The sequence below is a fragment of the Panthera uncia genome, chromosome D4 (assembly GCF_023721935.1).
Source record: "Panthera uncia isolate 11264 chromosome D4, Puncia_PCG_1.0, whole genome shotgun sequence".
Classification (NCBI taxonomy): Eukaryota; Metazoa; Chordata; class Mammalia; order Carnivora; family Felidae; genus Panthera; species Panthera uncia.
Window position 1 is genome coordinate 1,371,277 of NC_064807.1, and position 14,697 is coordinate 1,385,973.

The 14,697-nt window shown below is 52.7% G+C and overlaps 1 protein-coding gene across 1 annotated transcript in view; it reads left to right on the forward strand.

Annotated features, from left to right (window-relative positions):
• The window catches only part of FAM120A (family with sequence similarity 120A), a gene marked incomplete at its 5' end in the record, with an annotated part of 95,277 nt that overhangs the window by 60,866 nt on the left and 19,714 nt on the right, over positions 1 to 14,697 (forward strand). The window contains 2 exons of the mRNA XM_049632672.1: positions 525 to 699; positions 9,782 to 10,031. Of these exons, the coding sequence (XP_049488629.1) occupies positions 525 to 699; positions 9,782 to 10,031 (425 nt within the window). The remainder of the gene's footprint in view (positions 1 to 524; positions 700 to 9,781; positions 10,032 to 14,697) is intronic.

The following is a 14,697-nucleotide window of genomic DNA, read 5'->3' on the forward strand; positions in this document are numbered from 1 at the left end:
CCGGCCACGTGCCAAAGCCTCGCAAATCAGACAGCACTGAAGAGAGTGCCCGCAGGGGGACCGTGCTTGCACGTGGCTGTGTTTTACGGAAGCGCTTAGTGAAGACAATTTGACCATTTTGTTTTCAGGATACTCATTTCTTGGATTGTACATAGGCCATTAAAAATTATGAATTTCATGACTCATAGTAAAGTTTGCAAGTTCTCAGCATTTTCTATTCTATTTGTTGTCTGCTGTTATCTGTCTAGATGGTTTCAAAGATTTGGGGATCGTCTGTGGTTTCTTATGCTTTGGTTCCAGATTCAGGATGAAACCACATAGATTTTATTTTGACTCTCTGAGCATATGTTTTGACAACTGCTAATGAACTCCCTAAACATCCTGCTGCACACAAGTGGTTAAGCATTGATGTGGAATAGAATTGCAATGTCGTTAACTGGAGATAATACAGTATATTTCTGTGAGTTTGTTGTGAATTCAACATGAAAAATGTGCAATATTATTCTGCTTTCTTCCATGCAAAGGGTGAAATCAAAATTGCTGTTTCTATTGAAGATGAAGCCAGCAAAGACCTGCCTCCCGCCGCCCTGCTCTATAGGCCAGTTCGCCAGTATGTTTACGGAGTGCTGTTTAGCTTGGCAGAAAGCAGAAAGAAAACTGAGAGACTTGCTTTTAGAAAGAACAGACTTCCACCAGAATGTATGTACTGTGAAATCCATTGTTTGTTTTCCTCGGTACCTCGTAATCTCTTGTGCATTTTCTAAAGCCTTAGAGGATTGTGACTGAGTTCACCCCGAGCGTCCCCACGTGAGACGGTGGGCTTCACGGGGCCCTTCGGAGAGGAGGACAGGCCCCGGGCTGTTTTCCTCAGTAATATTCCAGTCATGGTGTCTGTTTGGTAAACCGTTTCCACTTTAAACTGGACATTGAGCTGGAAACGGTCTAGACGGGCGCCATCTCGCCGTGGCTAGCGCGTCCCGGCAGGGCGACGGTGGCATCTGCTCTGGTGTCCGCAAGCGCGTCCGCACTGCAGAGTCTGTGTTCCCGGGGAGGACCTCACCGCGTCGCAGCTGCTTCTGTGCGGGTGGCGTACCTGCGCACGGCCCGCGGCAGACAGGGTCCTGGTAGCGGTCTCCCTCCAGGGCTGTACCCGACCGACCCTGGGGTGGAGGGGAATGGAGTGGAGGGACACAAGGTGCTGCTTGACATGCTGGCAAAAGCTGAGGTCAGAGCGCGTGTTTTCCATCTTCCAATGAGTGGGCCAGTGGAATACTCGGGGAGAACCGTGCCTTTCTGTTCTGGGTAATTTTATCTGCTGACGTAGGGAATGTAAAAGTCACTGTATATTTCTTAGGAAATATAGGAAAGTTTTCCAAAATGTACAGTCTGAATTAAGAATATCCTCAGCTGTGGAGATTAGGTCACGAGATCATCCCCTCGGCGCAGGCTGTCTGGGGACGAATCCCCTGCGTGTGTAGTGGGGCAGCATGGGCCTGGTCATGCTGCAGTCGGGTGGCACTCGGGGACGCAGGTGACAGTGGGTCTTACCTTTGGACTCTAACCTGGAGAGATTCTGGCAACTTTGAAAACTTGATCCGTAGATCCTGATGTCTTGTTTCTGATTACCGTGCCAAAATGTGATTCTGTAAAAAAATGAAGCCTCTGTCAGTGAGGCCATTTGAGGATGGCCGTTGAGCTCTGCAGCCCCTGCTGACACATCTGCCACTTCGACTGGGGCTGGAGGTGCCACGGGAGACACTGGGCATCGTCAGCCGGCTCTGCGTGGCCGGGACGTTCCTGGTGGACGCATCTGCTTTCTCACTTTGCACAGGGTCAGCCACTTTTCCGCACTGGCCACCTGGGCCCCGTAGCTGTGACCTCCCCTCCAGTGTCCACCAGCCCTGAGCACCCTAGGCCCCTTGCTTCTCTCCTGGGCCTGGCCTGCCAGCTGCTGCAGAGCCCTGGGCAGCCCCACTTCCTGCCATGTCCTTGGCTCCTGAGCACCGTTTTGACTTTGGTGGTAAAAGCTGGTCTTTTCCTCACTTGCTTCTGTTCCAGAAACACACTTACTATTATTTAGCACCCTCCCTGGAAGTTTTCAGTGATCACAGCTTGGGACCCTCAGGTGGTCTCCGGGATGAGTCCCCTCTGCAGCGCCCACAGCCTTGTAGAGCAGTCTGGGTGGGTGGGTGTTCTCTGCTCGCGCCCCTCCTTTCCTAGGGTTCTCTGCCGCCGGTGAGCTGTGGGTGTGGGGGATGGGTGGGAAAGGAGAACTGCTCTCCACCTTGTGCGTGCATTGTGACCCTGGGCGGTACAGGTGTCGGGCTGGCCTGTGGGCAGGCAGCAGGCGAGCAGGAGGCACGGGACAGCGCTCACCGCACAAACCAGCACCCTCTGGGCATAAGCGAGAGAGCAGCGCACTGTGCTGCAGGCCGGGTGTGTGTGCACCCCATGTGGTGGGATCTGGCACTGCGGAAGGACGACGGGTCAGGGCTCGGGGCTAGGACAGTGAAGAGAGGAGGGGGTGGGGGGATGGTACAGATGGGCTCTGCCAGCCCTGAAGCTTTTATGCCTGGGGGTGCACGGACCGGTGGACGTTGTGGGGGGTGTTGGTGCTGAGCGTGCTGCGGTCTTTCTGCTCAAGTGACGAAAGAAAGTGGGTCCTGACTTCTGCGTCAGCGACCACGGGCAAGCCACTGAAGGTGAGGTAAGAGTGACGTTTCTGTTCAGGAGGATGGGCTGGGTAGGGACAGGTGACGAACTGAGGCAGCGGGAAAAGAGGGGTGCCCCTGCCTACGTGGAGCTGAGGCAGCCCTGGCACGTTGGTGGTACCCAGACAAGTGTGTGACTAATGTGTGTTACAGAGAACCGTGGACCTGTAAAACTGGTGGAGAGGTTTGTCCATCTGACCTCTCAGTTTACAAGTAGAGAGGTCTTAGTTCGCTCTCTCAGGAGCAGCTTTGGAACCCAGGCCTGTTTGGTCTTTTCGGGGACCTGTGGATTTGTTTCATGCCTTGGTCGTATTAATAAGGGAAAACAGCCTATGGAGAAGGTTCTTATGCTGGTAATCCGTGCTGCTGTTTGCCGGCTGTCCCGCTAACTGGAGTGCTAGCTCTCCACAGGGAAGAGTTTTGTCCTTCAGAGCTTTTGTGAGCGTTGAGCCCGAACACTGTCCGCTCCCTCAGAGCAAACCTTGTGCAGGAGACGAATGTGCACCGGTGACCTGATGCGGCTCGTTGACACGGCGCCACGATTGTTTCCTGAGGCCCACTCCTAGATGCCAGCCGACTCTGAACGCCAGTGTGGTGACACTCCTGCTGTGGACTTCCTGCCTGAGCTGTGTCCTAAGTGACTACATCTCAGTGTCCTTAGGAAGCAAGTTCTTGGGACTCTGGATGAGGTGAGGGTGATAATGCTTGTCGTGCTGGAAGGAGGCAGCTGCTCAGGAGGCCCCGGTCAGCGAGCTTTGACAGAGGAGCCTGTTAAAACCCTGTTTTACCTATGGCCACTCTTAGACTGTCTGCGGATGAAATGAGGTCAGTGGCACTTTGCAGGAGATTCTGAAAGCACTGACTGTGTGCTGTGAGGTCTTTGGGGCAGGTTTGGTTCTCAGATGCCCTCTGGTCCCGCCGTCCATTCTGTGGGTCCCAGGTGAGCCCGCCTCCTGTGGCAGGTGAGGCTCCTGATCCAGCACGGTGTCAGCATGCTGTGCATGCCAGTGTGGGCTCAGCAGGCTCACCGTGACCACCGGGCTTCCCCAGAACGGCTTTGTTGTCAGAAGACTAGTCCGAGAGCATATGGAAGTCTACAGGGTTGTTTAAAAGTACTGAGCTCTGGTCACATTTAAGACCTATATCCGTTTGGAAATGTAGTCTCTCAATCTGTCTGCATACCATACAGTGTACATGACATACGAGTGCTCGTGTGACTTTGCCAAGCTTCCTTTTTAAAGTCATCATATGGTTAAAACAGGACATCCACTCTCAGGTCCCTAAAACTCTGGCCTGTGAAAGTCATACTGAATTACATGCTGGCAGTTTATTTTCTGTGTGCCCATCCCTGGTCTCCATCGTGTTACTGTTAGGAAATTCATCAGGATCTTGTTCATTAGGACAGTAAGCTGCTTGCAGTCACCATCGGGGGCTCTAGGCCCCTCCGGCAGGCCAAGCGGAAGACCACAGACCTGGCACAAGCGCTTTGCCCCGGGTGCTGGATGGGGACAGCGCAGTTGCTCTGGGGCAAGGCGGGACCAGGGAGCTGCCTCTGTGGCTGCTGGCATTTGGGCCTGGGGCCGGCGCCCCGGCTGGAGGCTTGGAGCGTGACGCTCCTGGCCTGCTGGTGGCTCTGGCCTGGCTGCCTCCTGGCGGCACCCCTCAGCTGCCCCTCACCCGGCCAAGGGGAACAGGAGGGGCTGGAAGAAAGGGTCAGGTTCCAAAAAGACTGCAGGGTAACAAGACTCCTCAGCTGTAGTTGATGAGGAGAAAACCCAGGAGGTAAAGTTCTGTGCTGTGTACAGTTTAAAATTATTGTCCACTTATGAAAACTGGCCTCTGTTTTCTGTAAAAGACTCCCCAGGACCTCAGAATTAAGTAAATGACAGAGACAGGCTTGTAGAAAACAAGTGGATGTAAATTACAGACACAGGAGATGGATTTGTGGCTGTAGGAAGCAAGTTTATGTACCTGAGTACTATTTTAGAAAGGATTTCCCCAGAGTCTCCATTTTATAAATCATCAGGAAAAGCCAAAGGGAACATGGATTTTTTTGTGTTCCAATTCCCTATAGAAATTTTGTGTCAAATAATTGGGACTGCTGATGAAAAATGAGTAAAATTAAATTGGTTCACATGGATTATATTATAAAATTTTGTAATGTTTACTTTTGAGACAGGCAGACAGAACATGAGCGGGGAGGGGCAGAGAGAGAGGGGGAGACACAGAATCCAAAGCAGGCTCCAGGCTCCGAGCTGTCAGCCCAGAGCCTGACGTGGGGCTCGAAGTCATGGACTGCAAGATCGTGACCTGAGCGAGTCAGACGCTTGATTGACTGAGCCACCCAGGCATCCCCACATGGATTATGTTATAAAACAAAATACTTTAATATGGCCAACGTCAGTGTGCTGTTTTAGAATGTGTGGAAATTGGTTATCATAAACATTTTCTCCATGATTTTACAAAGGCTGTTTATATTAATCTGAATTTCTTTATTTTATGAAGCTTTCCAGAAGTAGCATTACCGACTCTTTTCCTCATGGACCTCTGAGTAGCCGAGCCTGTGGATCAGTGCTGTGGGCCAGTGTTCAGTGGCAGTGTTCAGGGGGGTGTTCAGTGGCAGTGCTGCGGGACACTTTTTCAGAGCAGTATTTGTCGTAGGCCCTTGAGCTCCTGAGCTTCTGATGCCCTGGGAATGATGTATGTGGGGAAAGGGAGGACAGGAATAGTGGCCTGGTCTGTAACCACACGTTGTGTGTGCTCTGTGGCTTACGAGTCCTGGAGGGTGTCCCCACACCTGTTCGCGCGAGGAACTGGAGAGCCAGCTGGACCCCACCAGCCCGCATGGCAGTGTCCCACGAGAAGGAAGGAACAGCCGCCATTGTGCCCAGTTTTCTGTATCTGCGTTGATGCGAAGGAACCAGAGTTTGTTTTTACATATATGTGTGGTTGTGTTGTTTTTCTGTGACCTTAGTTAGCGCAGCAGGTAGACCAGGACCCCCCCACCCCCGCCCTGAGCCCCCGATGCACATTTGCACACACGCCTGTATAGAGACCAGAGGTCCAGCCGGTTGCAGTCGTGGGGGGTGTTTGTCTCCATCTTCCCCTCAGCCGCACCTGTGTTGCACACTGGGCCGGTGGCCGGTGTGGCCAGTGCTCACGGTGCTCTGGCACTGAGCGAGCTCAGAGACGTCCTTCATCTCGTGGCTCGTAGGCAGCCACCACCGCTTGGTTGAAATTGGCTTGCAGAATGAAGCATTTTCGTTATTCCTGGTCTGGGATGGATCCCAAGTCGGCATTATAACATTTATAGCTGGTGGTCATGTGTTTATATGTGATACCGTGGACCGTGGTTAACATCTGATAGAAACAGGTTCTCACGGACAGCTTAGGTATAATAGTGTTTTATGTCCCCAGATTGTGTTTTCCAGAGGTACTTTCCGTAAAGAAGGTGCAGTAGCCTCTACTAATACAGAAAACAGATACCTTGGGGTTTTTGCTCTAGCGTAAGCAAAGGAAGATGATCTCATGTTGAGTGTTTTCAAGTCTGCCTGAAATGGTGAGTTTTTTCTGTCAGTGGAAAAGCCGAGATGGGTATTTGTTGATGGTGGCGTGGGTTTATTCACCAATAGCAGCTGGCTTTGCTGACCTCTGGGCGTGAGGTCACATCTTTGAACATGTCTTTCTAAAATGGAGTCGTCATGGACATGCTTTTATATCCCACTGCTCTTGCCTGAATGGCAGACATGTATGCTCACTGTGTTCTTAATAACCCAGTCCCCTTATGCAGTCCCCATATAACCAGTGTTTTTTGCAGACGTAAGAGCCCAGATGGCTTACCGTTAGCTGGCCACTCTCATCTGTTCTGTGAGTGGAGTCACAGAGCCCGAGCCCTCCGTCCTGGGTGGGGCCGGGGAGGGCTGTACACATTCTGTGTGGGGGGGCACGTGTACGTGTACGTGCACACAGAGGCAGCCGTTTGTCACCCTGGAAATGGATGTCCCTGGGATTCTTTATCAGCACCAGTCTTTAATTAGTCAGTCCTGGGTAACGAGCCTGCAGTTGATCTCACACGGTTGTGAATGGCTGCGAGCCTCGTGTGTCCTCATCAAGACTGTGTTAAAGGGAGTCCTTGGCCCTTTTCCCTATCCTGGTCCCAGGGCTGGGACTCAGGGTTTAAGGAGACCCTGAGTGTGGTGTGGCACATGGGGGTTGGCCCCTCAGCCCCATGTCCCCCACCCCTATTTGGTACATAGAAGGTATCCTGTAAAGGTCTGTTAGGTTTCTCGTCGGAGGTTTCACCACTAGTAAGTGGTGGCATACAAGATCTCCGAAAACAGATACACATAGGGTAAAAATAAAGCAAGTCAGGAGCAGCTTTGCTTTTGTTTTTGGAACAAAGTTTTGTGTTCCTACACCTTGATTTTCTTAAACTAGACATGCATTTCCAAAGTTAGGTTTGAGCTGCTCATAAGCAGTGGAGATGAGAAGTGAGTATGCGAGACCCTCCATCACAGGGAGCAAGGCCCCCTCCCGCCTCCCTCTTGGTGGGCGCAGAGCAGGTTCCCTGGATCTCCGGTACTTCCCCGAAGCCTCTGCTGGCTGGGAGTACGTGTGCACAGCAGCTCCCTGGAGGTGTAGGCGCATGTGGGGCCCTTTGAGCCCGCCCTATGCATGGGCTGCTGGGGGGCGGGCCCCCAGGGGAGGGGGACAGGTGGGCGTGAGCAGCTGGCTCAGCCCCCTTCCCTGTGGGGCCTGGACCATAAGCATTCTGACCTCAGGAATGAGTATGTGCTCCCCAAGCCTGTTTCTAACTTTTTTAACGTTTCTTTATTTTTGAGAGAGAGACAGAGACAGAGTGTGAGCAGGGGAGGGGCAGGGAGAGAAGGAGAGAAGGAGACACAGAATCTGAAGCAGGCTCCAGGCTCCGAGCTGTCAGCACAGAGCCCGATGCGGGGCTCCAACCCATGAACTGCGAGATCATGACCCGAGTCGCTTCGCCGACTGAGCCACAGGCGTGCCTCCCCAAACCTGTTTCTAGGTGAAAGCAGGAACTGATAAAGTGGGATGACCACGGAAGGTGTTAGAAAGCAGTGGAGATGGAGCTGATGGAGGGGAGGTCACAGGCGCAGGTGGAGACGGACTCTGTGGGGACGCCTCCAGAGGGGGTCAGAGCAGAGACCGGGCACCGGGCAGCCAGCCTGTGTGTGTGTGTGCACGGGTGTAGGCGTGCACGTGTGGTGGGGAGAAAGGGAGAGGAGCTACATTAGCTAATCCTACAACCAAAGATAAAATCTAATCATCGCCTTTAAGTCTTTGCCACAAAAAGGAGTATGTTACAAAATAGATTTGTTTTTGCTTTTTTGGCATGAAAATTAGCTTCGTGGATCAACCAGTGGACTCACAGCCTGCTGGTTAAGGGCTTGTTTTGTGACCAACCTTGGCCTGTTTATCTGGAGCTGACGATTGCCAGTCCCTGACACTAGTTGGGCAGAGGGGACCTCGTGGCGATGATGGCCGCCCTGTGTGTGCCGAGTATGCTGGGGCTTGGCAGGCGTGGGGCTAGATTGTGAGTCCAAGGACAGGGTCGGCTGGGCAGTGGGGACTGCGTGGGGGTGTGGCCGGCATCTGAAAGGAAGGATGAATACAAAGGTGCATGTATTTATACATACGTGTGTATCTGTTTGGACTTGATGGACTTTAAAATAATCATTTTATGTGTTTTAGATTTTCCTTTGATATTTAAACACTAAGATACTCAAATGTGAAGGAAAGGGCTTTTTTCCCTGTGACAAAACAGTAACTTTTTTGTAAGAGGACGATTTGGGGGAATTTTGTTGACCCGCACCCCTGCTCCAGCAGCCTGCTCCTGGGGTGGGAGTCCTGGGCTCCTTGCGGCACACTTTCCCTGCCTTGTCTGGGGCTGGGCAGCTGCCGACGACCCGCAGGACCATATGCCGGTGGGAGGGGTGGGGCTGCAGGTGGGCAGAGTCTGGGCCTTCGGTCTCCTGTCTGCCTTGGGCACTACTTTAGGGAACATGAGCCCCGCCTGGGTGCTGCCATTTGGATAGAACGGCCTTGTGGAAAGTGCCCGGGGAGTCACTGCGCCACCCTGCTTCTGTTCTGACGGTCACGGACCGAAGTGAGCCTTAGTTCCCTGGCAGTGCACACCCCGAGCCCAGCATCGGCCTGTCCCTTAGCGCCAAGGAGAGGGGCTGGGACGTGCTCTCTCCCTGGTCTGCACTGTCTCTCCTGCCACGCTTCATTCCGACTTCATTCAGAATGATGTGGGGAATGGTGCATGTCGTGGTTTAAGAGTTAACTGAACTCAAATAGTACTGTACAAACTACATCTACAAACTGTAGATGAGAGGCCACTGTTGTTTCTGTTATATCAACTTGGACCTTCTTGCCTGTTTTGAGATAAAATGGGGAATTTTATGCTTTGTCTTCAGTCTTCCTGAATAGAATTACTGTAAGCTGATGTCACTGGGATTTCAGAACGCTGACTGTTGCTCCTGCCGCCTTGCTAGGCTTTTGGGGTCTCACTCTGGGGTAGCTTATGCTTACTAATCAACGTTTGTGGAAGGAGACCTTTACACGAAGTGGCACCAAGTGCAAATTATTTCTGAAATCTGATTAGTGAAAGTATCTGCTTATGTAGAAAAAGATGAGCTATCTAAATTGGATTTCCCAGGATATGTTGATAATCACATACTTTTGTAAATTTTGCCAGTTGTTACTATTAAAACTTAATGGATTGAAATAATAAAATTCTTCTAACATCTTTGATTTATACGTATTAGTTATATGGGGAAGTCAAGTCATAATTTGATCGAGAAGAAATTTATTGGTAGCCTGACTGGAAATCCGAATGTGCCACGAAAGTGTGCGTAGGGGACAGAATGTTCTAGACCTGAGGACTGGTGGCCGGTGGCTTGCTGATGAGAGAATGCGTTGGTGTGTGAGCAGTGGCACCTTCAGACTGTGATTACTGGAGGGTTGGTTTTGTTCGGCCTCCAGTGGCTGAGCCGGGGTGTAAATGGTTTTCCTCTGCTCTTCCCCTCCAGTTCCCCCCGTGATCATCAAAGAGTGGGCAGCTTACAAAGGGAAGTCTCCACAGACGCCGGAACTGGTGGAAGCACTGGCCTTCAGGGAGTGGACCTGCCCCAACCTGAAGCGGCTGTGGCTGGGGAAGGCAGTGGAGGACAAGAACCGCAGGATGAGGGCCTTCCTGGCCTGCATGAGGTCGGACACGCCAGCCATGCTCAACCCGGCCAGCGTGCCCACCCATCTCACGGTGCTGTGCTGCGTCCTACGGTAGGTTAGGTGTGGCTGCCCCCCCCCCCCCGCAGTCGTGTGTGTTGTGGGGACACAGTCTGGGGCAGTGTGGCGTGGGTTTGAACTGATCCTGGGTGGTCTGTGTGCGGAACAGGTGTATTTGGTGAACATGTATTTTTTGGAAATACCATAATGATTTTAAGTGTACTTTATCCTCCAAATCTTAAAGATTTTGAAGGCTGTACACATTATGTATTGTTTGGAGCTCTGTAGGGAAAACATATCTCTCCCTGCATGTATTTAATCACGTGTAGATCAGTGTGGACTTGAGGTTGTCTGTTTTAATTCCTGGGGTTATAACTTGATGTGTGGTTGATTTGGTTACTCAGATGTTCCAGGTCAGGCTTTGGAGTGCTCATTCCGTGGGCCCTTGTGTCGTCTGTGCCCCCAGCATATTCTTGCTTTCTGCCCCCCACAAGATTAGCCCTGGACCCTGCCCTCTCCAGGGGGCTGGCTCCTGTCCTTGGAGAAGGATTGAAAGCCGGATTGGGGTGCTGCATGCTTCCATGCCCTCAGCTGACGGCCCCCTTAAGTCTGCGTGGACACTGTTGGTGTATGGGAGTTAATTTGAGTTGGCATGCATACCTGAATTAGATTCAGTAGGTTTTTGAGGGTTTTTTGGAACCAATTTTCAACTTGGGAAAAGGTTGCAAGGACAATACAAAGAGTTTTTTGTTTTTTTTTTTTAAGAGTTCAATTTTTTTAATCGAAGTGTAACTGATATATAACGTTATGTTAGTTTCAGGCATACAACACATTGATTCAGCAGTTGTATAGGACTCCATGCTCATGGCAAACAAGCAGACTCCTATATACAGAGAAGAAGCTGGTGGTTGCAGAATGGGAGGTGTTGGTTGGGGGCAAAATAGAGCTTTTTTTTTAAACCCACATACTTCGGTGTGACCGTCTAACAAATCAGGACATTTTCTAATACAGTCATCACAATCAACATCATACCTTCTTTCTGTGTGAACTTCAGGGTCCATTTAAAATTTTATCTTTGTGTTTGGAGGTGACCAGTCCGATTGCTTTATCCACCAAACACTGGCCGTCCCTCTGTTGCTGTGGTCTTGTCTGGGCTGTGTGCCTGCACCCTGGCCACTTGGAGAGGCAGATGTTCGCAGGGCTCCTGTGGGGCCGCTCTGTCCCATTTTGTGGGAGGCACTCAGTTTAAACATTCCATCAGCCTCAGCAGACTCACAGCTTCTGTCTTTTTCTGTGGCCCCTAGTCCACTATTGGCAGACTATATCTGGTGCTTTGTGGTCACCTGCTGGGGTCGTGTCAGGCTGGCCTCTGTTCTTCTGACAGTTCTCCATCATCCTGGGAGCACCTCCCTCCTTCCCTACAGAGATATTATGGCCCCTTTCTCCCAGTAGCCCTGCTTCCTAGTGGTAGAGACAGTCCCTATTTCCCAGTCTCTCCCAGGGTGTTTGCAGCAGGCAGGCACAGTGCACATATGGACCCTACCCCTGTTGGCAACCTTGGGGTCCAGCCCTCTGCGTTTTCCTTCCTGGCCACCAGTTCTCCTGTTCCTCACCCTCAAGGAACAAGATGGAGGACAGAGCCTTAGCCGAGTGTTTGTTTCCTGACGTTTCTTAAGTTCCTCACAGGCTTGAAGACCAGTAACTAATTTAGAAGCCTCTCCTTCAGGCTCTTCCCTTTACCTGCTTTGAAAATTAGCTCGTGGGAGAGACTAGATCTTCGTTTGGAAGCTTCTGGTTTCTCGAATGGAAAGTTCATTTATGGACCGGTTTTTATTAATACAGACCTTACGTAGCCAAACATTAGAGGTGGAGACTTTGGCTGCTCTGAGATCAAATTAGCAAGAATAAATTTGTTCGATTGTACTTCTCTCTTCCAAGTTTAAATTGGCGTGTGGCCTTTACCCCAGCGGATGCTGCCTGCCTCACCTGAGGCTTATGCGGCTGACCTGGACGGAGCGGCCGCACTCGGAGCAGGACGAGGCGCTGTGCTGCTGGGGCCTCCCCGGCCATCCGTGCACACAACCTGGGATGCACTGTGGCCGCCCTCTGCACCTAGTCTCCATCCTGGTCCTCGCCCCTCCTAGGCCGTCACTCTGGCATTGTTCAGATGGCCCTTGTCAAGCCTTCCAGATTTCAGGATTGTCCTGGTGCCCGTTTTTAAGATAGTCGTTACGGTTGATTTTTTTGTGGTTAGTAGAGAATGGAAGGATTAGTAAGTGGGACTGGCCATGTCACCAGAGGCTCTGGCACTGTGGTGGGAGGCAGGTGACCTGATTGGCTATGGAGATGGGCAATCCCCTGGGGTTTCCTGCATGGAAAGCCTCTCGTGGTTTCAGGTCCTGAGGAGGTGGAGCTGGTTGAGGAGAGGGAATCAGGGAGAGGTGAGAGACTGCTGTTCACGGGACAAGTCCCTGGGGGTTTGGGGGCCAGGGCACCAGTAAACGGGCCAATCCGCTTCCACTAAGAGGGTCTCTCTCCCTTCTACACTCTGGGCTCCAGGATGGGCTGGCGCTGGGGGGTGCAGGTGCTCCACGGCACATGCTCTGGTTAAGTGGGTGGGCTGAGTTGGAGGCCTCACGGTTTGGAGGAAGGGGGGGTGTGTGGAGAGACCCGGCAAGGGTGAGTCAGGGTTGGTGTGTGCCTCCGCGGCCCTGGGGTTGGGCCTAGGTCCTGGGGTGGGGGGCAGTGAGGTCCTGTGATGCCCAGCAGACAACCTATAGCTGGACAGAACCGGTTCTGACCTCAGGCTCGGCTGCTCTCCGCTGGAAAATCAACACTCGAGAGACGAGCGATGGTGGGAAAAGAGAGGTCGCTTTACTCAGGAAGCCGGCAACCTGGGAAGAGGGCGGGCTAATGTCTCCAAGGCCATCTTCCCCGTCCAGGCGAAGCCCAGGCGAAGCCCAGGCGAAGCGGGTGGGTTTTCAAGGGGAAAGTGTGGGGAATGGGGAGGGGGCTGCGTGCAGGAGAGGCGGTGCCCAGGCGGTGGGTTCTGTGTCGCCGTGACCCTGGATGGACCTGCTGGCATCCGTGGCAGGTGTTTTCAAGTGTGGTCAGGCCTTATCGTCCTTCACCCTCAAGGCCAGTGGTCTGCAAACCCAAGGCAAGTAGGTTGGTTCTGCTGCAGACCAAGGACTCGGGTCAGCCAACAGGAGCACCTGAGCTCGAGGCCAGCTCCCTGCGAAGGCCGGTGGGAGTGCGGCTGCAAACCCTTGGCGTTGGTGGCTTGGGGCGGGGGCGGGGGTGGGCAGGGGCAGGGGCAGAGGTCAGCAGTCACAAGGCCAGGCTGTGGGCCACAAAAGTGTTTCCCTTCCCTTAATTTTCTCTTTCCTTTTTCTCTTTCTTTTTGCATAACTTCAAACTTGAACAGACTGCGAGAGGAGTTGAAGGAGTTTGTGGCTGTCCTTCACCCCGACTTCCCACATGTTAGTGTTTTACTGCAGTCGCTCTCCTTGTGTGTCTGCGTGCTCATGCGTCCTGACCCCTTGAGTGGCAGTTTTGGGTGCGACACCTCTACCCCTGAGCTCTTTGGTGTGTGTTTCTAAAAACAAAGACATTGTCAAAATTGGAAAAGTCCTATCCGTACATCTCGTTTACGCGCCTCACTCAGATTTTGCCACTTGCCCCGTGACGTGCTCTGCTGACAGGAAAACATCGTGGCTCGCGCTTAAGTTTAGTTACCGCGTCTCATCCAGTCCTGGGTGGCTTCTCGTCTTCCTCTGGGTGGATGTGGCATGAACGCTGACTTGTTTGCAGATATCCCATCGTGTAGACGGCACATGAACTAACAGGGTGGCAGCCGCTGGAGGCAGTGCTTGAAAACAGGGGACCCGATAGATTCTCAGTCTGCCTGTGCCTGTGTCCCGTGAGGTTCTGTTCCTGCCTCCAGGGCAGGGAGGCGGTGGTGGTCACTTATGCCCCAAACTCAACGCTGTGATTCAGTGTGGGGGTGAAGCTAGTGCCCGAGACAGAGCAGAAGGGGGCCTTCCCAGGGTAGGGCTGAGACCCTCATCCCAGAGAGCTCACGTTCCCCTGAGGAGCGGGCTAGGTTCAGGCCTGGAGATGAGATAAGGGAATGGAGGGCTTGAGCCCCCTGGCAGGACACAGGCAGCCTGTGGCGCCTGTCCCCATACCCTAAGGAACGCAGCCTTTCTGGGAGGGTCACACAAGGACGTGCCCCGACCCAGCTCCCCAGCATGGACAGGGCAGCAGCGGGCAGTGGAGGGAGCCCCAGACACCTTCCCGCCCCAGGCCCTGAGCAACGGGAGGCAACGGGAACCCCGTCTGCCCAGGTGGAGCGGTGTGGCAGGGGGTACAGGCAAGGCCGTCGCCCTGGTACCCTTTACTCCTCACCGTGATGCCCTGGGCACGGCCTGTGTGGTGTGAGTTAGTCTGAGCATTTACGCCCAGGAAGCCTTTCCGAGGATGGAAGTGAGAAACGGGTGATGGGTGGTTTTGTTTCAAAAGGACCAGAAAGCCAGGTGGAGGAAACATCAGGCATTCGAACAAAAAGACTGTTCGTTGTTCAGCTAAATTGGCTTCTGAGTCTTTGCTGCCAAGAAGACCAAGGAAGATCTTGAGAAAACCAGGCTGTCCCCAAGACAGCCTTTTTTCTCATTCAGGGTGTTAAAAGGAACATGTGGCTGGGGGGGGGGGGGGGGGG